The sequence below is a fragment of the Penicillium psychrofluorescens genome (assembly GCF_964197705.1).
Source record: "Penicillium psychrofluorescens genome assembly, chromosome: 3".
Lineage (NCBI taxonomy): Eukaryota > Fungi > Ascomycota > Eurotiomycetes > Eurotiales > Aspergillaceae > Penicillium > Penicillium psychrofluorescens.
In genome coordinates, this window is record NC_133441.1 from 3,059,333 (window position 1) to 3,082,091 (window position 22,759).

At 51.6% G+C, this 22,759-nt stretch overlaps 10 protein-coding genes across 10 annotated transcripts; 7 read left to right on the plus strand and 3 right to left on the minus strand.

Moving 5' to 3' along the window:
• Positions 1-211: 211 nt before the first annotated feature.
• On the plus strand, positions 212-823 carry PFLUO_LOCUS5268 (uncharacterized protein; the record flags this gene model as incomplete). The annotated part of the gene is made up of 1 exon (XM_073782702.1): positions 212-823. The coding sequence occupies one exon, from the start codon at positions 212-214 to the stop codon at positions 821-823; it is 612 nt and encodes a 203-aa protein (XP_073639330.1).
• Positions 824-2,401: 1,578 nt separating this feature from the next.
• PFLUO_LOCUS5269 (uncharacterized protein) lies at positions 2,402-3,589 on the plus strand (the record flags this gene model as incomplete). The annotated part of the gene is made up of 1 exon (XM_073782703.1): positions 2,402-3,589. The coding sequence occupies one exon, from the start codon at positions 2,402-2,404 to the stop codon at positions 3,587-3,589; it is 1,188 nt and encodes a 395-aa protein (XP_073639331.1).
• A 2,167-nt stretch (positions 3,590-5,756) lies between these two features.
• Positions 5,757-6,319, minus strand: PFLUO_LOCUS5270 (uncharacterized protein; the record flags this gene model as incomplete). Its single annotated transcript, XM_073782704.1, has 5 exons — positions 5,757-5,876; positions 5,937-5,951; positions 6,022-6,037; positions 6,091-6,251; positions 6,317-6,319. The coding sequence occupies 5 exons, from the start codon at positions 6,317-6,319 to the stop codon at positions 5,757-5,759; spliced, it is 315 nt and encodes a 104-aa protein (XP_073639332.1).
• A 2,122-nt stretch (positions 6,320-8,441) lies between these two features.
• PFLUO_LOCUS5271 (uncharacterized protein) lies at positions 8,442-8,873 on the plus strand (the record flags this gene model as incomplete). The annotated part of the gene is made up of 2 exons (XM_073782705.1): positions 8,442-8,779; positions 8,852-8,873. 2 exons carry the CDS (start codon positions 8,442-8,444, stop codon positions 8,871-8,873), a joined length of 360 nt encoding a protein of 119 aa, XP_073639333.1.
• Positions 8,874-9,252: 379 nt separating this feature from the next.
• On the minus strand, positions 9,253-10,131 carry PFLUO_LOCUS5272 (uncharacterized protein; the record flags this gene model as incomplete). The annotated part of the gene is made up of 1 exon (XM_073782706.1): positions 9,253-10,131. One exon carries the CDS (start codon positions 10,129-10,131, stop codon positions 9,253-9,255), a length of 879 nt encoding a protein of 292 aa, XP_073639334.1.
• Positions 10,132-10,492: 361 nt separating this feature from the next.
• Positions 10,493-11,807, plus strand: PFLUO_LOCUS5273 (methionine adenosyltransferase sam2; the record flags this gene model as incomplete). The annotated part of the gene is made up of 3 exons (XM_073782707.1): positions 10,493-10,578; positions 10,660-10,745; positions 10,807-11,807. The coding sequence occupies 3 exons, from the start codon at positions 10,493-10,495 to the stop codon at positions 11,805-11,807; spliced, it is 1,173 nt and encodes a 390-aa protein (XP_073639335.1).
• Positions 11,808-12,524: 717 nt separating this feature from the next.
• Positions 12,525-15,569, plus strand: PFLUO_LOCUS5274 (uncharacterized protein; the record flags this gene model as incomplete). The annotated part of the gene is made up of 3 exons (XM_073782708.1): positions 12,525-12,677; positions 12,753-13,499; positions 13,557-15,569. 3 exons carry the CDS (start codon positions 12,525-12,527, stop codon positions 15,567-15,569), a joined length of 2,913 nt encoding a protein of 970 aa, XP_073639336.1.
• Positions 15,570-16,066: 497 nt separating this feature from the next.
• PFLUO_LOCUS5275 (uncharacterized protein) lies at positions 16,067-17,989 on the plus strand (the record flags this gene model as incomplete). The annotated part of the gene is made up of 1 exon (XM_073782709.1): positions 16,067-17,989. One exon carries the CDS (start codon positions 16,067-16,069, stop codon positions 17,987-17,989), a length of 1,923 nt encoding a protein of 640 aa, XP_073639337.1.
• Positions 17,990-18,411: 422 nt separating this feature from the next.
• On the plus strand, positions 18,412-21,224 carry PFLUO_LOCUS5276 (uncharacterized protein; the record flags this gene model as incomplete). The annotated part of the gene is made up of 3 exons (XM_073782710.1): positions 18,412-20,345; positions 20,409-20,522; positions 20,582-21,224. The coding sequence occupies 3 exons, from the start codon at positions 18,412-18,414 to the stop codon at positions 21,222-21,224; spliced, it is 2,691 nt and encodes an 896-aa protein (XP_073639338.1).
• Positions 21,225-22,105: 881 nt separating this feature from the next.
• On the minus strand, positions 22,106-22,663 carry PFLUO_LOCUS5277 (uncharacterized protein; the record flags this gene model as incomplete). The annotated part of the gene is made up of 1 exon (XM_073782712.1): positions 22,106-22,663. One exon carries the CDS (start codon positions 22,661-22,663, stop codon positions 22,106-22,108), a length of 558 nt encoding a protein of 185 aa, XP_073639339.1.
• Between the last annotated feature and the right edge of the window lie 96 nt (positions 22,664-22,759).

Genomic DNA, 22,759 nt, shown 5'->3' on the forward strand with positions numbered 1-22,759 from the left:
TTAGGTGGTCAGGATGCGGCAGATGGACCCGGTAAAATACTAGGGGGAGATTTACACAAGAAATACGGCCTGATACACGTGGTTTAGCCTCCTGAGGACTGTTAGTTAAGTTATCGAGACTTCTATTTGACTAATATCGATCACACCGACTACAACGTCTCCGTCAAGTAGCTAAGGAATATTTACGCCATTGCTCTCCACTGGCCAAAGAATGCCAGATCCTATGTCGGTCGATTTGCCGGGCGATATTTTTCCCATCGCCGGTGATGACGCTGGCGCGATCCCGTCGACACAAAACGATACTAAAATGAAGCACTGGCGGGAGGAGACTTTCAACCAGGCGCTGGAGCAGTTTGATTGGGGTCTTCCAGAATCAGATCTCAGTCTTATTGTTGTCATTCGAAGCTTTCAAGACTCGACCCGCTGTGGCTGTTATTTGGGACACGTTGACCTAGTCTGCATCATGACTGTCTTTGAGCAGACGGCCGCCTTCTTTGACTACATTGCCAAGTCTGGCTTCGACGGGACCGTCAAGGTGGGAATTGGCTATTATTGCATGTCGCTCACCGACGATGCCTCGCTGAAAAGAATACTAGTTCTAGAACTAGTCAAACAGGCGAACGAACTGTTGGACTCGGTGAGTACCCTCGCACAAAATATGTGCGTGCCACAGAATGAACCTGGTGTCAAAACTATGGGTCGATCCCCAGCTTGCTTGAACCAGCTCAACTTAAATTATGTACGGGAAGCAATTGCCAGCTTCAAGAAGCTTTTCCGCTTGATCACGGATTTCTTTGATGAAAACAAAAGGCGTGAAGCTTGACATTGTTAGCGGAACGAAAAATATAGAGCCGAGAAGAACGTGGCCTCCAGCGAGGAGGGTGATGATTATCATCGACGACGGATAGTTCCCTAGAAGTGTACAATGAGAAGGTAAGCCGTAGCAACATTTTTATATTTGACAGGAAGCACTGAAGCAGACATTTCGTGATTGATACTGGTAATTACTAGTCCTTTCCTCACCTGGCGAGCCTTGGATCGGCATGACGAGGCTGGCATGGATAAGCCGGAACCTTCCTAAAAGGGTAATGTACGTCCCGGACAGTGAGAAACGACGCATGCAACCCCGTGGGCAATTTAAGTCCTGCAAAAGCAGCAATCTCTCTCCAGATACAATTGATTGCCATAAATCGTATCCCTGAACTGTCCCGGTCCGGGTTCCAATAAATAGCGACGAATCCCTCCCACGGTCTCCTTGATGTACAGGCAAAGGAATGGGAGATGAGGAAACAGTATCTTATTATTTATGTTTCTTGTCGCTATTGCTGAATCTTGTATCCGCTCGTCATAGCGTTCATACCCTTAAAGTTGACTGTCGTTTTCGAACGTGATCTATACAGATAGGGCTAGTCATGTGATCTATAGCAGTCCAATTCAGGCACAGTGGCCATTTACCCTTGACATTTTTTTGGTTTGGTTGAGCATTTCCAGCTTTGCCAATGATAGAACCCATGCAAGTCTAACCAGGAAACACAGTGTTTTGTAAGTGTTGTCCCCGAATCAGGTAGTTCGCAGGCTGATGTGAAGATCCCATTCAACGCGTACATGATCGATGCCTACACGAAGTACGCAGCCAGTGCCATCGCTGCGGGGAATATCTTGCGAAGCCTATCAGCTGCGCTACTCCCCTTGGCCGGTGTTCCGATGTATAATAGACTAGGGTATAGCTGGGGAAACACTCTCGTTGCGATCTTCTTGCTGGTATTGGGAGGGATGTTTATCTTATATTCCGCAAATATGGAGAGGAGTGGCGGAAGGAATTCTCCATTCAATTCGATTAAGTAGCCCAAAAAAATTATTGTTCGAGAGAACTAGTCAACTTTACATTTCTGGCCAGGTGCTGAAAGGGCATTATTGTATCGACAGTATAGATTTTAGATTCCGATCTCTGTATATATGCAAGTTGCCCAATTGAATTGAACAAGAACGATAGAAGAGGATAAGCGGGGCATCAATGGGGGATTTGAACATCATTTCGGTTGATATTTTTTTCATTCGTGTTTAAAGAAAGATATAGTCATGCATTTGGTTCAAGGTGTAGAACGTTGCCTGTTAAGCTCACGCATGCATCTACCGGCTAACTGCATGGCAGCTAACCCTAACTGTTGGTCTATCTTTGAACCCACAATTTCCACCTACTCTATCTCGTATCTCTCTTTTTCCTTTTGTTTATATTTTATTCAGTTTCGATGTATGCATGTACCTGGATTATCTAATTGTTTCATGGTGCCCCGCTCTCAGCCCCCTGCCCCACAGCAATTGCGTCGGTGGTGGAGGTCCTTCAGCTTTGTCTCAAACTCCAAACATCACCCCGATCTAGCACTATCAATAACTCAGCAACATGGCTCCTCACGAAGGACTAGTGCACCCAAAGGAGTACGATATCAAAGACAGCAATGTGGAGCTGATTGGATCCGACCTCGACCACCGTGTCAAGTACAATTCGGCTGCGTCTGAGCCCGCCTGGAACGACGGGAAGGTTGGACAGCAGGCCGGGCTGTTTGTTTGGCGGATCGAGAATTTTGAAGTCATCCCCTGGCCCAAGGAGAAGAATGGCCAATTCTACGATGGTGATAGCTACATTGTGCTGCACTCATACAAGGTCGGCGACCACGACAAGCTAGGCCATGATGTTTTCTTCTGGCTGGGCAGCAAGACCACTCAGGATGAGGCCGGCACTGCCGCTTACAAGACCGTCGAACTCGACGAGTTCTTGCATGGTGCTGCGACGCAGCATCGCGAGGTCCAGCAGCACCCGTCAGACGAATTTCTTGCCCTGTTCCGCCATATCTCGATCCGGTCTGGAGGCGTACGCTCTGGATTCAACCATGTTGAGGAAGAAGAGCCCAAGGAGATGCTGACACTGCTGCGTATCTTCAAATATCCCGGCGCCGGCCGCTCAAACGCCACGATCGTGCACGAGGTGGAACCAACTTGGGAGAGCCTCGACGAGAACGACGTCTTTGTCTTGGACAAAGGCGACAAAATCTGGGTGTGGCAGGGGAAGAACTGCAGCCCTATGGAAAAGGCCAAAGCTGCGCAGGTAGTGAACGACTTGACGCTGGCGAAGCATGTCGACGTGGAAGTGCTTTCGCAGCTCGAGTCGAGATCCCGGATCATTGTCGATCTGTTGGGAGGCAAGGAGGCCGCTCAATCTACACTCCAGGCTGCGAGACCAGGGCTCTTCTCGAAACGAGACTCTGTTCACAGTGGGAACCCGCGTAAACTGTTCCGGCTCAGTGACTCCACGGGGACGCTATCCTTTGACCTGGTCAAGGACGGGGAACCTGTCCGGACATCGGATTTGGATGGAGACGATGTGTTTCTTTATGATGCCGGGAACAGGCTCTGGGTCTGGCAGGGCGAAGGGGCGAGTGAGAGGGAGAAGGCGCTGTGGCTCAAGGTCGCCCAGTCCTATATTCGGCGCCTTCAAGAAAGCCAGGAAGGTTCGGACGCGTACCTGACTCCGATTGCGAAGGTTTCGCAGGGCCATGAGAGCCCAGCATTTATCAAAGCTTTGGAGGCTTAAATGTGTACATTATTGTCCGGTAGTTGGTGGTGTTGGGATGAACGAAGGAATTGTACATTCATGGCTCTTATGTTTTCCACTGAGAAAACATGTCCGCTTTCCCGCGGCTGGTCGCCCCGTCACTTGCCTAAGTTGGTCTAATTCATTCCACCGGTACACTAAAATGAAGTAGATCTTGGTCCCGCATCAAATAGCTTCCACCGGATAGTCAATTCACTTACCGGTGGCAAGGCAACATACTGTGCCACCGGCACAGCAAATAGGTCACGAGATGGTCCGATTCCGGTTCCAAGGTAAAGATAGGATGGCATGGGGTCAGATTAGTCGATCAGATTGGCAAAAATGATTCCTGGCGAGAAAAAGAAACACAGCATATGTGCCTGGTCCTTTAACCCCTCCGGGATTGGATCCATTACGAAATGCAGTATACGGGACAGGTGAGGACTATATCTTGCATGCAGCACTGATGATGTCTACCAAGAATCCACAACTCGGTTACTATCGAGCCATATTAGTGAGATTGAACGTCGCCCGTGTTACGGAGCTTCAAGTCGGTATCCCCCAGCATCCCCCAGAGATGCAATCGAAAATATCTTCCACCATGCTCAGACTGAAAGAGTAGCTAAGGAGTATTCCGAATGACTACCATCATGCCTGCTCTGAGGAGTGGGCTAGGGAGTAGCTACCAAGGATTATGTACGGACGCTCCCTACTCTACATTTTAAGTTGCATGCCCCAGAGCAGAGCACGGGCGGGGCATAGCATTAATATTCCTAATATATAGGTAATTGAATTTCGTCTGTCATGCGTAATCCCTCTGAAATACGCTGAGCTCGCCAGGTGAGCTATACAGGCCCCCTACCTAGTAATTACTAGTGGTGGATTCCGCTACTAGTAATTCCTAATCTACGTCTTATTTTTTAGAAAAATACAAATCTTACTTACCTGGCCAGGTCGGTACATAGTAGTAGTAATTTATTGTAATTTAGACGTAGAATAGTAATTATTATGAATTCCTAGTAACCTCTACGAGAGACTAGCAATTTTTGGAAAATAACCACTGGTAATTACTAGTCCTTACCTCACCTGGCCACCTGGCGAGCGTATATCTCCCCAGTGGGTCGAATACATCTGGAGCGCTACCGTACGTGTCTCGGTCATACAACCCATTGTTGATTCCCATGACTGTAAATGGAAATCTCAAGTCCATTTACCGGGCTTTTACTCTTTCCTCGTCCAGTTTGGGTTCCCGGTCATTATCGCAAGGACCGGGGAGGGCCTCTTTTCCGAAAACAGCATCTATCGTTTCCAATGCAACTCCTGAAGTCTATGCAAGAAGATATTCACATGTGAGCTCTCGCCCCAGCTCGGGCGTACAAAAGGAGAAAGGCTTACCTCAGGCAGTTGAAAGTAGAGGTAGACAGTGTGTACCACACACAGGCAGACGAATACAAGGTAATACTTCCATCCAATTCTTGCTGTGGCTGTGGGCTCTAATTGAAGCCATAGGATATCAGTTAAGAAAAACACTGCTGATGCAAGACTAGTCCCTTGTGCTCGCAGATGTGAAGGGAAAATCTCGGTAACCAGCGTAAACATGTTGACATCGATGCAAGAGCCGTAACTGCAAGAACTGTCAGACACCGATGAAACAAAGCTCAAGAGACCTAAAAGAGTCATACCAAGCCACGTATAGGTAAAGAATCGCTACCGAAGCAGCTGCATACGTTTTTGACTGGGTCTCGGTGTACTTCGCAATTAGCGCTGTTGCTACTGCAATCATTATACCAGTCATGCCGAACCCAGTGACTAATGATATGATCAGACCCATTAAATATGATAGTTGAAAATAAGTTGAGATCACACTCACTTAGAATCTTGCGTCTGCCAAACCGATCCGATACGTTGGCACCTATACAGTTGCATATCATTCCCCAAGTATTGTACCCAGCGCTAACCAGAAGTGCTTGAGAATTTGACAGCCCAAGGGACTGGTACAATAGAGCGTTGTAGTTGTTAATTACCAAAACACCTGTATTTTGTGACCCAGCCAGAACCATTGCTGCGAGGATGGTGCGTTTTCGGTACGTCGGCTGGGTGAACAGCTGCCATTTTCCGTAGCGGTCGCTCTCAGTGCGATCCAGAAGCATTCTCTCCTGTATCAATTCTAGCTCTTGATGAGCGAAGCCACCTTGTGGGTCATCGGGTTGATTGTGAAGTCGACACAGGATCTGCAGGGCTTCTTCGTGCCGAGAACGACTGCAGAGCCAGCGAGGACTCTCAGGAACTGAAAACAGGGTTAAAATACGGAACTTCCTCACAGTTGTTCCAGAGGCAGAAAACGTACTGAAAAACGTCCCAACTAGAAGACAAAGAGCCCAAAAAACAAGGACAGCATTTGGAAATCTCCAGCCAAAGGTGCTATTTCTTACAAGGAAACAGCCATAACTTATTTGATCAATTGTGAGTAATATTGACGATGAAGGCAACGGCGTACTTACCCGACCCAGTTGGAGATAGCGTATCCAACATTGATAAAAGAACCATGCGCACCAGCCATAAGGCCACGAGAGCTGGGTGATGCGATCTCCGCGAAGTATACTGGCATAGCAACAACGGTCTGTCCAGTCGCAATTCCAGTGAGAAATCGGGCCACGAGATACTAGAAGAGTCAAGTGTTAGCTAGTACGAAAATTGACTCAAATGTCCCGGTATAGCACAACAAACCATGGCAGAGCTTATTGCACCAGCTTGGATTGCTCCTCCAATGATCCCCACTACTGCAGCAAGCTGAAACCCTCTAAGACGACCAAATCTCTCGCCCGCCCACGCTGCTATGAAGCAACCAATGAAGCCACCAGCAAAGAAGATGCCATTCGCAGATGATATTATAACATTGGTATGACTGTATTGCGGGGAATGAGTATCGGAGCTCAAGCCCAAGCTTGAGTAAAAGGTCGGCTGGCCCAGGGTAGCAACAATCACCGACAAACTGTATCCGGCAAAAAGTGACCCAAATGCAGCAAAAAGGATCGCCTAAATTGGGCTCTTGATTAGCGGACGCCGGCTCTAACAGTGAAGGTGCAAAAGATCCAGACTTACTGCAACATTATATGAGGTATATTTCGTCATTTTTCTCAAATTCCTCCCTGGTTTGAAATAGCTGGGAGGCTCAGGAATCCGGGGTAACCTATATAAAGCAAAATCCCGGGAAAAAATATGTGGAGAGTTACTGAACATGGGGGACGATAATCTATCCGCGAAGGTGCCTCGCATCCAAAACTTCCACCGGAAACTCAATTCACTCACAAATCAGGGGTTGGCGTACCTAAAGGCCCCACAGTATGCCATTGCCACCGGCAAGGTCAACGTTCATCATGTCGCATTGCACCAATTACAGATCAGCACTAACCCGAATATGATGGAAGCGTCGCCGAAATTCCGAGAGGCGCGTGCTCTCCACACACTTCATTGGTGGAATCGGCCTAACGATGGGGACGGGATACAGCCGGTGGCATTTTGGAAGCATAAACCAACAATGCTGCAATGATCCGCATTAATCATCATTTCTATCCCCGGAGCTTCTCATGATAAAAGACAGTAAGTTCAAATGCTTTGGCAGTTCCGATCTGATAACCATTGGAATTGGCCAATCAAATAACTCTCACAAACGAACGGGTGTAGATTCCAGCTCGCCTCAGAATTCACTACAGAAATTGTCCATGTCTCCTCCGAAGGAATGCAATAAATTGGATAGTAGCATTGTCAGCTCGGACAGCCCGGTTGATTCTTGGCAGCCGATGGAGGATGGGTTCAAAGAGATCGGTAGGCACTACAATTCCAGTCTGCAGATCCGGGGTGATAGCTGACTTCCTTCTGGCTCTTAGACAAATTGATTCAGTCTTCCATGAAGGGAACATGAGCCATATAAATCCAAACTATTGGCTCAACACCGCATGCTCCATCGCCAAACGAATTTGTCTGGACGAAGGACTAGAGTCTGGCGATTTGACCCTCAACAATCGAATATGGTATAATCTCTACGTGCAAGACCGCCTCCTTTCTCTTCACTTTCGATCCCGACTCCAAATACCAGACAATATTTTAATTGGCAGTGGCGCCAACTCATCGAGACAGCGCTGTTACCGCCGAGCGATGAAATTTTGAAGATGCAGGTACTACGTGCCGGCAATACTATCACGCGACTATCCCCGATAAAGGCAGATACACAATGAGATTGTAGGCTGGGAGATACAACATGGAAATCGCGAATCGGTTGCTGCTTTCAATACATTTGATGTGCATGGCGTGGAAGCCAATTTCGAATTCGAGGGTAGGTGTTTGTTTGTTTTGCATCGGTCTCTTATCAGTGACGGCCGACTTGGGATTCTCTTTCTCTCTCTGTTCCCCTTTGAGCCCTCCATATACTTCCTGCAGGACACACGGCGCACCTCTCAATTTCGGACGTGGCCTCCTCCTTATTGCAACTCACCGTCTTATACTCTCCATCCCCGCGCTGTATACGACGCGTCGCCGACGGCATCTTGATTTCATTGTGACTGGCGCAAGACGTAGTGTTTCATCTCCATCCATCACCACCAACAACTCCAGAAATGGACTTCCTTCCAGGTGTGCCACACTTTTACCCTCCATGTGAAGTCTCATCACTAACACCAACCCACTAGAAAACGTTCAAACTCTCCTCCAACACCCATCCGTCACTTACATCGCAACCTCCACACAAGAACACCTAACAACACATCTCTCGCACATCCGCACCGCCTACGTACAACCATACATCATCCAACCACTCTCCTCCCTCCTCGCTTCCACCGCGTCTTCCTCATCCGCCATGCCCGATCTCCTCTCCATCCTCCTCCTCGCCATCATCCTCGTCATCTCCCTCAAGGTTCTCGACTATGCGCGTCGTGTGATCATGTTCTGGGTCTCGCTGGCTTTCCGACTTGTGTTCTGGGGCTCCATCCTGGGCATCGCGTGGTATGTATATCGCGTTGGGGTGGAAAGTGCGGGACGCGACCTGGGTTGGTTGTGGGGGGTTTTGGAAGGGTTTGTGGAAGATTTTCAGGCTAGAAGTAGCGCGGCTACAACTGGCAGTGGTGGGACTGCTGGGGTTGGATCCGGATGGGGCGCTGCGAAGAAGGGGAAGAGCGGAGGCTACACTCGGCCATGGTGAGTGTTTGCTTGGTTACATACTCGGTGAGGGAGTTGACTATAGGGAGGGAAGGTTCTGCTTCGCTGCAGGCCATGGCAGCTGTATGCTTAGAGCTAGTAGTCATGTTTCAAAGTTCATGGTATTTCCTCTTTTGGGCAGAGGCTATTCGGAATATATTATTCTTCGTTTCGCTGATCTCTCTTCCGCGTCCTCCATCTGTCTTTGTGGGGCTTGGTTCTTGTGGGCTCCGAAGGGCCCCACATGGTCGCGGGTGGGATGAGGGACGGCCGTTGCTCTTCATAGGCCCGGCGGGAGGGGACGGCTGCTGGTTCAATTGATGAGATTGCCGAAGGAGGGTCCTCGGCAGCTCCGTATCAAAGCCACGGAATGTTTTGAAATACCGGAATGGGTGTCGGCAGACCCGATATAGAAATCATAATCGACCTCGACGGCGAAAGATGACAATAGAGACAAGGTTGTCGTAATTCGTTCAAGCATCGGCGTCTTCGTAGTTCGTCTCCTGCTCATCCTTGGGTTCCCTCGGCTCCTGGGCCTCGTGGAACTGAATCGCATCATCAATGTGGCTCAGAACAGCCGCCACACTGTCGTCATCTTGCACATTCAATTTCAGGAACGAAACCATGCTGAAGTCATCGATGAGCTGTGCGACGGCCCGGTTTAGCCGTTTGAAAGACCCGCCGCTCATCAACGCATCCGTCGCCATGGGATTCGCGCTCGCCGCCACATCCTCTTCCTCCTCATCCTGCAGCAGCTGCACATCCACGTTGGTGAACCGTCTCAGTTCCCGGCGGGTTACCATGTCCTGGATTTGATCCATCTTGCTGAGGATGTTCATGTGCGGCATCTCCAGCATCAGCATGGCAGACATGGCGCTGAGCGTTCCCGCGAAAAACTTGGCTTTGTCGATCACAAAGGTACTCTCAAGCAGGTAGGCCGCGCAGAGGTTGATGTTCAAGGGCCCCTGGCGAGACAGGAACTGGGTGAGTGACGGCAGGAGTGGGATGTGGGTGTATAATTCGATCTGGCCCGGCATATCGAAAATGATCAGGTACTCCTCGCTGAGCGGATCCAGAGCTTGGGATAGGAAGTCGAGGTTCTGCAGTAGGAATTCGAAACAGTAGATCAAGCCACCGTTCGGGCCCAGACCCAGCTCCTCCATCACATCCTCCAAGGTGATCAGCTCGCGGATGTCGAGGTCGGGTTCGTAGCTGAAGGTCTCGGCCGCCGGGTCCAGATTGACGTAGAAGCAGCTGCGGCGGGTATTCTGCAGGTGCTGGATCATAGCATTGCTGAAGGTGGTCTTGCCCGCCCCAGCCGGGCCCATGACCAAGACCCCGAATTTGGACATGGCGGTGGCTGTTGATGAACTGGCTGGTTGTGTTCGGTAACCAGCTGAGATTTTGCTTGCCGGGGCTCCCTATCTGCCATTTGTGACCGCCCTGTCGCCCATCAATAGCGTGCCGTATGGCGCCATCACGGCTCAAGGGTACTTTAGTGGTACTGGCCCACTCTACTGCAGCACCATTGTTACACAAGTACCAGCCATGTATCTCTTGTATTAAATTTTCCTTACCCGAACCAATGTAGAAAACCCCACCAAGCCCCTCTTCCCTTCTTCTTCTTCTTCTTCTTTTTTCCCATTCTTCATCACTCCCTCCTCAATTGTTTTCCCTCTTTCTCTCAAGACTTTTCAGTCTCCTACAGTCACAATGGGTTCCCTCGCAAACGGTTCCAAGCCTGGCACTTTCCTCTTCACCTCCGAGTCCGTCGGTGAGGGTCATCCCGATAAGATTGCGTGAGTTTTACTCCCCGAATTTCGCCCCTGAGGAGAATTTCTCCCTCGCCCATCGTCCCCGCCATACTAATCGTCCAACAGTGACCAGGTCTCCGATGCCGTCCTCGATGCCTGCCTTGCGGAGGATCCTCTCTCCAAGGTCGCTTGCGAAACCGCCACCAAGACCGGTATGCTCTTCATCAATGCCATTGTGTCGCTGGACCGTCTCAGGCTAACTGTACTCTGCAGGTATGATCATGGTCTTCGGTGAGATCACCACCAAGGCCAACCTGGACTACCAGAAGATCATCCGTAACGCCATCAAGGACATCGGCTACGATGCCTCCGAGAAGGGCTTCGACTACAAGACCTGCAACGTCTTGGTTGCCATTGAGCAGCAGTCGCCCGATATCGCCCAGGGTCTGCACTACGAGGAGGCACTGGACAAGCTCGGTGCCGGTGACCAGGGTATCATGTTCGGCTACGCTACCGACGAGACCCCGGAACTCCTGCCCCTGACCATCCTGCTCTCTCACAAGCTCAACCACGCCATGAAGCTGGCCCGCCAGGACGGCTCCATCCCCTGGTTGCTCCCGGATACCAAGACTCAGGTGACCATTGAGTACGCCCACGACAACGGTGCCGTCAAGCCCCTCCGCGTGGACACCGTTGTCATCTCCGCCCAGCACACCGACGATGTCTCCACCGAGACCATCCGCAGCGTGCTCAAGGAGAAGGTCATCAAGAAGGTCATCCCCAACGAGCTCCTGGATGACAAGACCGTCTACCACCTGCAGCCCTCGGGCCGCTTCGTCATCGGTGGTCCCCAGGGTGACGCCGGTCTCACTGGCCGTAAGATCATCGTCGACACCTACGGTGGCTGGGGTGCCCACGGTGGTGGTGCCTTCTCCGGCAAGGACTACTCCAAGGTCGACCGCTCGGCCGCCTACGTGGCCCGCTGGATCGCCAAGTCTCTGGTTCACTCCAAGCTGGCCCGCCGCTGCCTCGTCCAGCTGTCGTACGCCATCGGTGTTGCCGAGCCCCTCTCCATCTTCGTCGAGAGCTACGGCACTTCCTCTAAGACGTCGGATGAGCTGGTCCAGATTATCAACAACAACTTCAATCTCCGCCCCGGTGTGATTGTCAAGGACCTTGACCTGGCCAAGCCCATCTATGTCCAGACCGCCAAGAACGGCCACTTCACCAACCAGGACTTCTCCTGGGAGAAGCCCAAGGCCCTGAAGTACTAAGCGGGACACCGCTTCTCTCGGGGGTGACCCTAGAGATGCTCTGACGACTGTGATGAGATTAGCTTTGTTTTCAACAACTCAAAGCACGAAATGCATAGACCTACTAAAACCCTCAAAATTCCAACACCATTGATCTCCTATGGGAAATCAATCTACTACTCTTGTTTCATTATCTGCATGGTCGCCCTGCAAAGAGACGGGCCTTTTTGGCGAAGACAAAAATTCAACATGATACCACTTTCATCGGCTGGGAAGGGATGTGCTTTTTTTTTTGTTTCTTTTTTCTGGCGTTTTTTCCGGAGCGACCGTCTTCAACAACACCACCATTCTCCACAACCGCCCAAGTCGGCGGGGGGTGTTTTCTCCTCCCTGGAGACGCCTTTTGCTTTGGCTCACTGGGGTGCGCTAATCTAAACATTAGCAATAGAATAATTATCATAACCATCTTCGGTAATCATGCTCTGTAGTTCATAAGAAGTATTGGTGTTCATAGAATAATCGTCCCCTACACGTTGTTCCTCATGGATATTGACTGACGCGTGCCAGCACCGCCAAGCATTTCAGCTTCCCGCGCGATCCTCGACCACTCCACTTCCACCTCAACTCCAACACACATCACTCACTTGATTTGAAAGCGCCTTTGCATTTCTTGCCTTGTTTTACATTTGCTCGGCCTTTGCTTCTGTCCACGATGCTCACGACCTTCTAGACGCGACCATGGCCTCGCGCACGATTCCCAGCGCCCTCGATCCCCTCAGCTCATCCTCGCTCAACAAGCGACGCGAATCCACGCATCCACCCTCCAAAAAGCGCAAAACTACACATGAAAATGCTGCTGGACAGCTTTCTACCACGTCCATTGTCATCCGAGTAAGCTTTCTGTTTTACTGTCTCTCCATCCCCCCTCTTACATCGACTAACCCTGTGCGCTCCACCTTGATCCAGGCCCATGCAGCCTCACTCTCTGACGAACCACTGGTTCTGGAACCCATTGCCGCTCTCCCTCGCTCTCGACTACCATTAATATGGCTGGACGACGCGTCATCGTCCCGATCTGACGCGCAACCGGGCGGCTTGTTCGTGGCCGATATCCCCACCCTCGAAACAGACTTGCGGGCTCAGGCAGAACCGACTGTTCTGGCGGTGCGTCTGACCGCTAATGGTGGGCTGTATGTGGTAGAGAGAGTGAAGAGGGGCATCTACTCGCTGTCCAGGCTTGCTCGCTGGGTGCACGAGGGTGATCTTTTCGTTGCGGTCAAGGGATGGCCTGGGTCTCCGAACACGGGAATGGTTGCTGCTCCCGAGAGTGACAGTCCAATACCAGATGGCCTGGACTGGTGGAAGTCTGCTCAGATCGATGACCCTGTTTCCGATCTTGGTGGACTGAGTGATAAGGCTGCTGGCCTGAATATTGCTATGGTCTTTGGGCCCTCGGATATGGATCCCGAACACGATGAGACATCTTTTGTGGATGTGCTTGAGCATCGAAGTCAATCGCTGGCTCCTGCTGTCAAGGGCGATGTGGATCCTGGGACTGCTTTCGGGCCTCTAGACACCCAGGGCCCAGGTGATACCGGTCCCATGGATGTTGATGGCATTTTCGACCCCAACGGACTTGAGTCGCAGCAATCCCCGGAGGAGCTGTTGAATGGGATGAGAGACCACTATCTGGAGGCTCTTTACGTATCAAAGGTAAGTCTTTTTTGTCACAATACCTGCATCTTCATTTTGCTGACTTATTGTCTCCAGACCTCTGTCGCCTACTTTGCAAAGGGCCCGCTGACGCGCTGCCGTGCTGCTTTCCAACCACCCGGCTCTGACCAGCCACAACAACCAACGGAACTTATTACGTTCTACCGTGAAGCCATCCTGGCTGCGAAAAAAATGGACCTTAAATACAGAGAGACTCTTCCGTCCGTTGTTCGTGACGCCATGCTTGCCCTCTCTGACGGCGAGGACGCGGCATCAGCCAAGAAGCGGAAAAGCAAGAAAAGGAAATTGGGCAAGAATAGTCTTTACCCGGAGGAAGAAAGCCTCGTCCCCAAGTGGTGGAAAGATCGAAATATGCATGAGACGTCTGCCCAAGAAACCTCTCGCGAAGTCGAGAGTAAAAAACACATCTCGGATCTACGACTACGCGAGACCCAATTGCAAATACTTCTGATCCTGGAGACCATGGCGTTGGAGTCGAGTTCCACCGAAAAGAGCAACGCCGACAGCGAGAAAGAGAAGGAGACTCCCAAAAAGACCAAGACCAAAAAGCCCCAAGACCTGAGTGTGTTGCTTGAATTGCATCTTGATCGACTGTGCATTTGGCACGCTGTCAGCTCGGAAGAATCGAATGCTGCAGACTCGGCCAAGACATCCTCATTCAACAGCACTCCCTTTTCTGGGAAGAAAGTGGAAAGCGACGCGGTCCGAGACTTCTGTACTGAAGTGATCATTCCATTCTATGCGGCCCGTCTTCCGGATAAATGCAAGTTGATCACACGCAAATTTGGTGTGTCCGGTGGTATCTCGCCCGTTGCTAAGAAGACACAATCATCAACGAGTAAGACGCAACGCGTGGAGCCTGGGTCGGAGGTCAAGCGACAGCAACCGGCACTGAAATCTCGTCGTTCGCTGCATCGGGTATTAACCGATGAGAAAGTGGCATCGGTTCGACACCCTTCTCTGAGTAGGTCAAAGACTGCTCCCTCGCAGCAAGAGCTTAAGCGTGATTCGATGGAACCACTGCTACCTGCGGTACTGAGCGGTAGCGTTCGGGGCGGCATTCAAAAGGCGAAACGTGCTGAGAACCGCGAGGTGGACTTGAACGCAGTGGCACGACAACATGAAACAAAATTAAGAAAGGTGCAGATGCTGGTGGACCAAAAAAAGGAACTGGATGCCGCTATCCACGCACTTCGAAAGCCAAACCGAGAGCTAGTCGCCCATGATATCGCGGAGGATGCGACCAAGCGGGTCTCAACCGGAGGAGGGAGCTCTCGGAAGCCAAAGAACCCCGTACGGAACCCGAATGGCCAAGGTGTGCAAGTTATGGCCACTCCTCGAAGAAACCGGAAGAAGGATGCGGTGGTGGGCTTGCCTCCGCTGCCTCGCAGTCTCGCCCCTTCGCGGTCTTTTGCAGGGGAGATGCCGGATGGCCCTGTGGCCGAGTCCTCTCCCATGGCGGTTCCTTCCTCAAGTCGGCGGGCTATCTCGTTTTCTGGTGCCGATTCGAGTCCATTCCAGTCCCGCGATGCTTCCAATCACGAGTCACACTGTCAGTCATCCCACGCAGACAACGGATGCATCCAAGGAACTCCCTCCAGGCCCCCGTCCACGCTGTTCCAAACTCACATCAACGATACGCCTTCCGCATCATCCAAAGGCAAGGGCCTCTTCCGCGTCCCCAACCTGCCCGCGCCTCGTTCTGCGACAGCTCTCCCTGCGCAGCCCACAGGACCAACCACACCCGTCTCTTCGCGTCACAAGGACATGTCCGCATCTTCCTCCCAAAACCTTCGCAGCGCTTTTGAGAACACCAAATCCGCGGTTGTCATGGATACACCTCCGAGACAGCGCGGCCAGGCTGCTGCCAGTTTTGTTTCCACCCCCGTCGGTGTACAAGTCGGCATGCCTAGCCCCACTCGTGCCGTCTTCCCGCCCGCTGCCATAGGGACCCCGGTGAAGGGCGCTGCAGCTGTGCCGGTGACACCGGAGAAGTCGCAGAACATTTATGCGCAGTTGGGCTGGGATGATGACGAGATGGATCTATAGTCCTCTTGTTCCGACCGAGGAAAGGATTTACTGAATTTCGTGCATGCATCTTGAGCGGGAGTTGGTTGTTCGGCTTTCTAGGATTTAGGGCATACTGTTCACCAACTGTGGATGGGATCTATGGCAATGGTGTGTATGGCACAGGGAAGTCCCTGGCGCATTGTAGCGATAGACAATATGTTCATTCCACACCCATCTATCCTATTCCGGACTGTTTACTTCCCTTCGTTGGGCCAATGCGACTATGACGTCAACAAGTTGCGCCGCCGCAAACCGGATGGCCCAAGCCCCTCCACCTTCCCCCTCCTTGTCTCACCGTCGCTGCAATCTCTGTCTTCTTTCAAGTCTACTCTTGTTCGTTCTTTTTTGTCTCGCTAGCAATTAATTGTCGTTTTTCGACACTGAATATCTTGACAACCAATTACTCCGGCCACACCTTCCTCGAGCCTTGGAACCACCCTCCTCCTCGCCAGGTACTACCAAACCAACCAGACAAGATGGCCGGCTACAAATTCCCCGTCGACCTCTCGCAGTTCAAACAGCTCAAGCTTGATCCCAAGAACACCAAGCTGTCGGCTGAGCAGAAGGCCGACCTGTTGCACAACATCAACATCTTCAGAGATGCAATTATCGCATTCACCGCTACCGGCTCCGCGCGCGGTGTCGCTGGCCACACGGGCGGTCCCTTCGACACTGCTCCGGAAGTCTGCATCCTGCTCGCCTTTATCAATGGCAACCCCAGTGGATACCATGACGCCCTGTTTGACGAGGCCGGCCACCGCGTCGCGACGCAATATCTGCTCTCTGCCCTCGACGGCAAGATCTCGCCAGATCACCTGTTGAACTACCGTGATGCTGACTCCAAGCTCCCCGGCCACCCCGAGCTTGGTCTCACCCCGGGCGTCAAGTTCAGCTCCGGTCGTCTGGGCCACATGTGGGGCATGGTCAATGGAATTGCCATGGCCAACAGGGACAAGGCCGTCTTTATGCTGGGCTCGGATGGATCCCAGCAGGAAGGAAACGACGCTGAGGCTGCGCGCATTGCGGTGGCCAATAAACTGAACGTGAAACTTTTCATCGACAACAATGACGTCACAATCGCTGGCCACCCCTCGGAGTACCTGAAGGGCTATGAGGTCGCTCGCACACTAGACGGCCATGGCATGAAGGTCATTCGTGCCCAGGGAGAGGATATCGATTCGCTCTATGGTGCCATGTCTGAAGTTGTGAACTACACTGGCCCTGCTGCGGTCGTGGTTGACCGCAAGATGGCCCCGGGCATTGAGGGCATCGAGGGCGAGACTCACGCCCACGATGTCATTCCTGTCGCCACTGCCCGCAAGTACCTGACCAAGCGTGGGTACAGCGAAGCACAGCTCGCGTTCTACGATGACATCAAGCCTGGATCGAACTCGCACCAATACTTGGGGTCGACCAAGGACAAAGGCGCGAACCGTGTCATTTTCGGTGAAGCCGTGAACTCCGTGCTCGATGGCCTGAGCAAGGAAGAGGCGGCCCGTCGGGTGATGGTCATTGACTCGGATCTTGCGGGCTCCACCGGCTTGAAGGCTATTGCGTCGAGCCACCCCGAGGTGTTCGTTGCGTCTGGTGTTATGGAGCGCGGTAACTTCTCTGCTGCCGCCGGCTTTGGTTTCGGCAGCAACGGCGAGCGCCAGGGCGTTTTCTCGACTTTCTCCGCTTTCCTGGAGATGTGTGTCTCTGAGATCACCATGGCTCGACTGAACGACTGCACCGTGCTCTCTCACTTCTCCCACAGTGGCGTGGACGAGATGGCTGACAACACCTGCCATTTCGGTCTGAACCACTTTTTCGCCGACAATGGTCTGATGGATGCCGAGAGCACGTCTCTGTACTTCCCCGCCGACGGCGAGCAGATGAAGAAGGTCGTAAGCAAGGTCTTCTTCAACAAGGGCATGCGGTTCATCTTCTCCACTCGTGCCAAGGTTCCCTATATCTTGAAGGAGGGCACCGATCAACAACTATTCGGTGAAGGCTACGACTTCGTCCCAGGCAAGGAAGAGTTTATCCGTCGTGGCTCCGCGGGATACATCGTCTCGTACGGTGACATGGTCTATCGCTCGCTGGATGCGGTCGAGCGTCTCCGACAGCAGGGCATCGACGTGGGTCTTGTCAACAAGCCCACTCTCAACGTCGTCGACGAGGAAGCCATCAAGATCTACGGTTCTACGGGCTTCGTTCTCGTTGTTGAGTCCATCGCTCAGAAGACCGGTCTTGGATCTCGTCTCGGTACCCACCTTCTCGAGCGCGGTCTCACTCCTAAGTTCAAGACTATGGGCGCCGTCAAGGAGGGCAGCGGTGGCTTGTACCAGCAGATCAATGCTCAGGGCCTGGGTCCTGATGACATTGTTAGCGCCGTCAAGGAAGTTGCTCAGAAGTAAATTTTTGCGAATTTGTATGTCTCATGATTAGTTTAGAAAAATGCAGATAGTGAAAGATTGCAATAGTCAGTGTCAATTTGACCAGAGTTTCGGGTGTTATAAGTCTCAAATCCTTTCCTCCTGGATAGCGTGCGGGGTTTATCTTCGAGATAATCCGTGATGTCGAAGGATCGTGACCCGGCTTTTCCAAGGCGGAAGTTAGTCGCAATCTAAACTGGTGAATGCAATAAATGCAACCTTGCAAGGGGGGAATTGCGGGGATCAACACCCGGTTAATAGTTCCGAACCGATTGGAGTTGGAATAGGGCCGAAAAGAACGAAATTAACCGTCGGAGAGGGGTCCATAGCTACATGTCGATTCCCCAGACTAGAATCATAAAATTGCTCGAGAGGGCTTCGAATTCTACTAAACAAGCTCAAACATGAAGTTTAAGACGAGCAGCTTGCTCATTCTACTTTCTGCCCTTGGGGTTCGAGGACAGAATGATACCCTCGGACTGAAGGACGGGTATCTTTCCTTCTCGACAGCAAACTTCGACATCAAATTGGTCAAGGATTCCCAGATTCTTGCCTCCCTCAAACCAGTTGGAAGCTCGTTTGACTTTCTGCCTTTTGATGATATCGAGTTGAGAGCCGCCAACGGCCAGTACCACAATGGAGATATCACTTATCGCTACCGACTGCCAGGAAAATCGCAGTGGCTTTCCGGGGATTCTTCGCAGTCTAGAAAAGCAGTTACTGCTGTCAAATCCTCTTCTCTCGCTGCTGCAGATATGGCTCCAACCCTCCCTGGAGACTCCCCTATTCATGTTACCCGAGAATGGATCAATGTAGACGGTGATCTGGGATTGACCTTCACTCTAACCAACAATGGAAAGGGGACATTGGAACTCGGTAGTCTCGGCTTCCCCACTGAGTTCAACAGTATCTTCTCCAACCGAACTGCCGAGCAAATGGCAGCAACATGCTCGCTGACCGATCCCTACATTGGAATGGACGCTGGATATCTTCAGGTTACCCCGACATCGGGGACTGGGGCAGCATTGATTGTTACGCCCTTGATGAACACAAGTACACCACTGGAGGCGTGGCGGAATCTCAATGAATCTAGTACTGCGCCGCTTTACTATGGAAGTCAGACGTTCGAAGGCTTCTATGAATGGCAAATTCACTCTAAAGCGTATGCGGAAAATGAATGGGCTGGCGCAACGCAGTGGAACGCGCCCAGTTCACAGATCCTCCGACCTGGACAGTCGGCTACATACGGTCTGCGCTTTTCGGTCGTCAAAGAGGGTGTTCGCGGTATTCAGAAAGCGGTCCGGGACACGAACACGCCTATGACCATCGGAATTCCGGGGTACGTGGTTCCTGTAGATCTAACGGCTCGGCTTCGAGTGTTTCACTCTCAGAGTTTCAAGGTTGTCTCAGACGACAACGCCTTCGAGATCACTCGGGTATCGGATGAGATGCTCACCCTCACGCCCACGGGGTCAGTCTGGGGTCGAACAAAGATTACTATCACCTATGTGGACGGAAAAGTCCAAACAGTGCACTATTTCATCACCGACTCTGCGCCAGCAACAATCAGCAAGCTAGGTCAGTTCTCAACCACATCGATGTGGTTCAGTGATACAAAAGATCCCTTTGCCCGAGGTCCCTCTGTCATGACATGGGACCACTCCGTCCAAGCCCAAGTCCTCCAAGAGCCTCGAGTCTGGATTTCCGGATTGAGCGACGAAGGCGGCGTGATCTATCTATCCACAGCGATGAAACAGTTCGCACTCCCCGTGGCGTCAGAGGTCGCAAAACTAGAGCAGTTCGCATCGGACGTCCTATCAACAACTATCCAGAGGCCCAATTTCCACGTACGCAAGAGCATCTTCTTCTACGAGCCTTCGCTAGTCCCGGGGTATCATTACAACCAGTCCATCGATTGGGGCAACTGGTGGTCATGGACCAAAAACGAATCGTACAACACCCAGCGGGCATACGATTACATCCATGTCATCGGCGCGTACTGGTCCCTCTACCGAGCGGGCCGGGACAATGGGGCTCTTCTCAAAGAACACCCGTGGCAGTGGTACCTCAGCCAAGCCTACAATACAACCGTCGCCTGCTTTGCCACTGACTCGGCAGGGAACGGGCTGGTGGGTTACTCCCGGCTGGGTCTGATGGGAGAGACTGTTGTCGGCGAGCTTCTTTCTGACCTTCGGCGTGAGAATTGGGTCACCGAGGCAGATGCTGTTGAGGCGGCTATGAAGCTCAGGGCAGACGCTTGGAACTCGCAGGCTGTTCCTTATGGTAGTGAGATGGCTTGGGATTCAACTGGCCAAGAGGGAGTCTACTACTGGAGCAAGTAAGTGCTGCACCGCAAAGAAGACATGTCAAAGGTTTGCTTGAGGCTAATATCGTAAATTAGCTACTTCAATTTAACCCAGGCAGCAACGAAGACGATCAACAGTATTCTGGGATACATGCCTACAGTCTCACACTGGGGTTGGAATGGAAATGCTCGCCGGTACTGGGACTTTATGTAAGGAATCAGCCTCGGCCTCCACCCCGAAATGGCGGTATCACTAACCCATTCTATAGATACGCCGGCAAACTGGAACGCATCGAGCGCATGATCCACCACTACGGATCCGGCCTCAACTCCCTCCCCCTTCTAGCCCAGTTCCGCCAAACCCCGACAGACATCTATCTGCTCCGAACAGGCTACGGCGGAAACACAGGCCCGCTAACGAACATCCGACAAGACGGATCCATGTATAACGCCTTCCATTCGTTCCCGGAGACACTCCGAGGGGACTACTACTCCGGAGACTACGGTCCCAATTTCCTGGGAATGATGCTGGGAGCTTGTACATATGTCGTTGACGATCCTGACTTCGGGCTTGTGGCTTATGGGGCTAATATCGCTGTGCGTGGGGACTCGGTCACCGTTCATCCACGAGATGCGGTGCGTCGGCGGGTTTACGTTGCCTCGATGGGGGTTTATGTTGAGGTGAGTGCAGGGTGGATTGAAGATCTCTCCTTACAAAAGTCTGGTTCGGGGTCCGTTCGTCTTCATCTTGTGTCTGGTCCATCTAAGGCGTCTTCTGCTATTGTTTGGGTGGAAACTCCCGGGACAGAGGATCGGTATGCAGTGACTGGTCACGAGGCTCGTAAGGAAAGAGGTGGTTGGGGGGTGGAATTTTGTTCTGGGGAGGTGGATATTGTTGTATCAAAGGTGTAGGTTCATGGTAGTTAGTGGAGGCGAATATGCATATCAGCCCTGATCAAAACTCGGATATTCAGATGAGACCAATTCGTGATGGATACGGGACTGACTGGTTGAAGCAAATAAAATTTGTGAAATGACACAATCGAAAAGCGTCAATTGCCAGTTACTCGGGTGCTTTGCCTTCCTGCTACGCGGTAGACAAAAAACCTGATGGATCTTGAAATGACGTTCGAAGAGGCGAATATCGTGGTACACAGGTCCACCGGGCTCGGCCGAATTGGAGATGGATCCCATTGCATGTAATTGTGGAGACTGAAGAGGTCCAAATCTTGAGTTTGATTCACAAGTACCATTCCTGTTGTTGTGTGGTGTGACATTCCCATGATGAAATGAACGGTTGATCGGTGGCGATTTTCCACTAACCTGACAGCTCTTCGTCCACACAGGATCCGAATTTCTGGAAAGGATCCATCGAAGCCAGTAGGTCCCACAGCTCAATTTTCGAAGTTTATTCTCTAGTCATGACATCGTTGACCTGAAAATCGAGCTCAATTATGAAATTGTTGGCACGGTGACTCAACCACAATAGCCATAGTAGTGAGTATCAGTGCATAGAGGCGGTTCGTTTCAAGATTCGATGATATTTACAGAGTACCATACGATGTAGATCAAATAATTGAGTAGGAAGATATATATTATTCTTTGATTTGTTTTCCTTATTCTCCATTATTAAATGTTGTAGAGCTATTTACATTCATCCGGTTTTGTCTGGTCATCATATTCATCACATCGTAGGTCGTAAATATCGGTTGGAAGAGAGGGAGGATTGGTCGATGTCGAGACGAGAGTGAGGGAGGGGGTGTTTGGAGTATTAAGAGTTGAGGTGATCCGGCTTAAGCGGCAATAGGAGTAACGGTGATGCATGTGCCGCCTCCAGACGGCCAGAGGTGCTTCGAGGTGATCTCAGTGATCTCGGTGATCTCAATACACGGGCTCTTATCCAATAGTCCACTGTCGGGAGAGTGTTCTGGGGCTGGTGGTGCTGGTGACGAGGGAAGAAGGGGAGCAGCGTCGACCTCCATATCGGAGGGAGTCTGGTCCTTAAAATGGACATCGACGAAGTCGTCTTTTGAATCGTCGTGCTCGTCCTGCTCGTCTTCTTCGTCGGTATCTTCAAATTCAAACGCGCTGATTTTCGAGCTCATGTCTTTCTCGGTCCATTTGACCGAGCCACAGTGCAGGCGGAAGTGAGCCACGCAGCGGCGGAGGTCTGGGTCGGGAGCGGTGGCTTCCCGGGCCAATTTCTCCTTGGAGATGACAGTGAGTTTGTATGGGAGGGCGTTGCGGTTGGCTATCGGGGGCCAGCGCTTGTTGGCGTTTTTCATGACTGGGACCGCACGAGCCGGCAAGGGCGAGGCGGGAGGAGCGCGGACGCTGATTGTGACGGTCATAGTTGTTATAAAAGGGGATTGATGTGACAATTCAATGGTCTGAAGTGGTTGTTATAAGTATGTCGGAGGCACTATAGGGGTGTGGCAGACATTTTC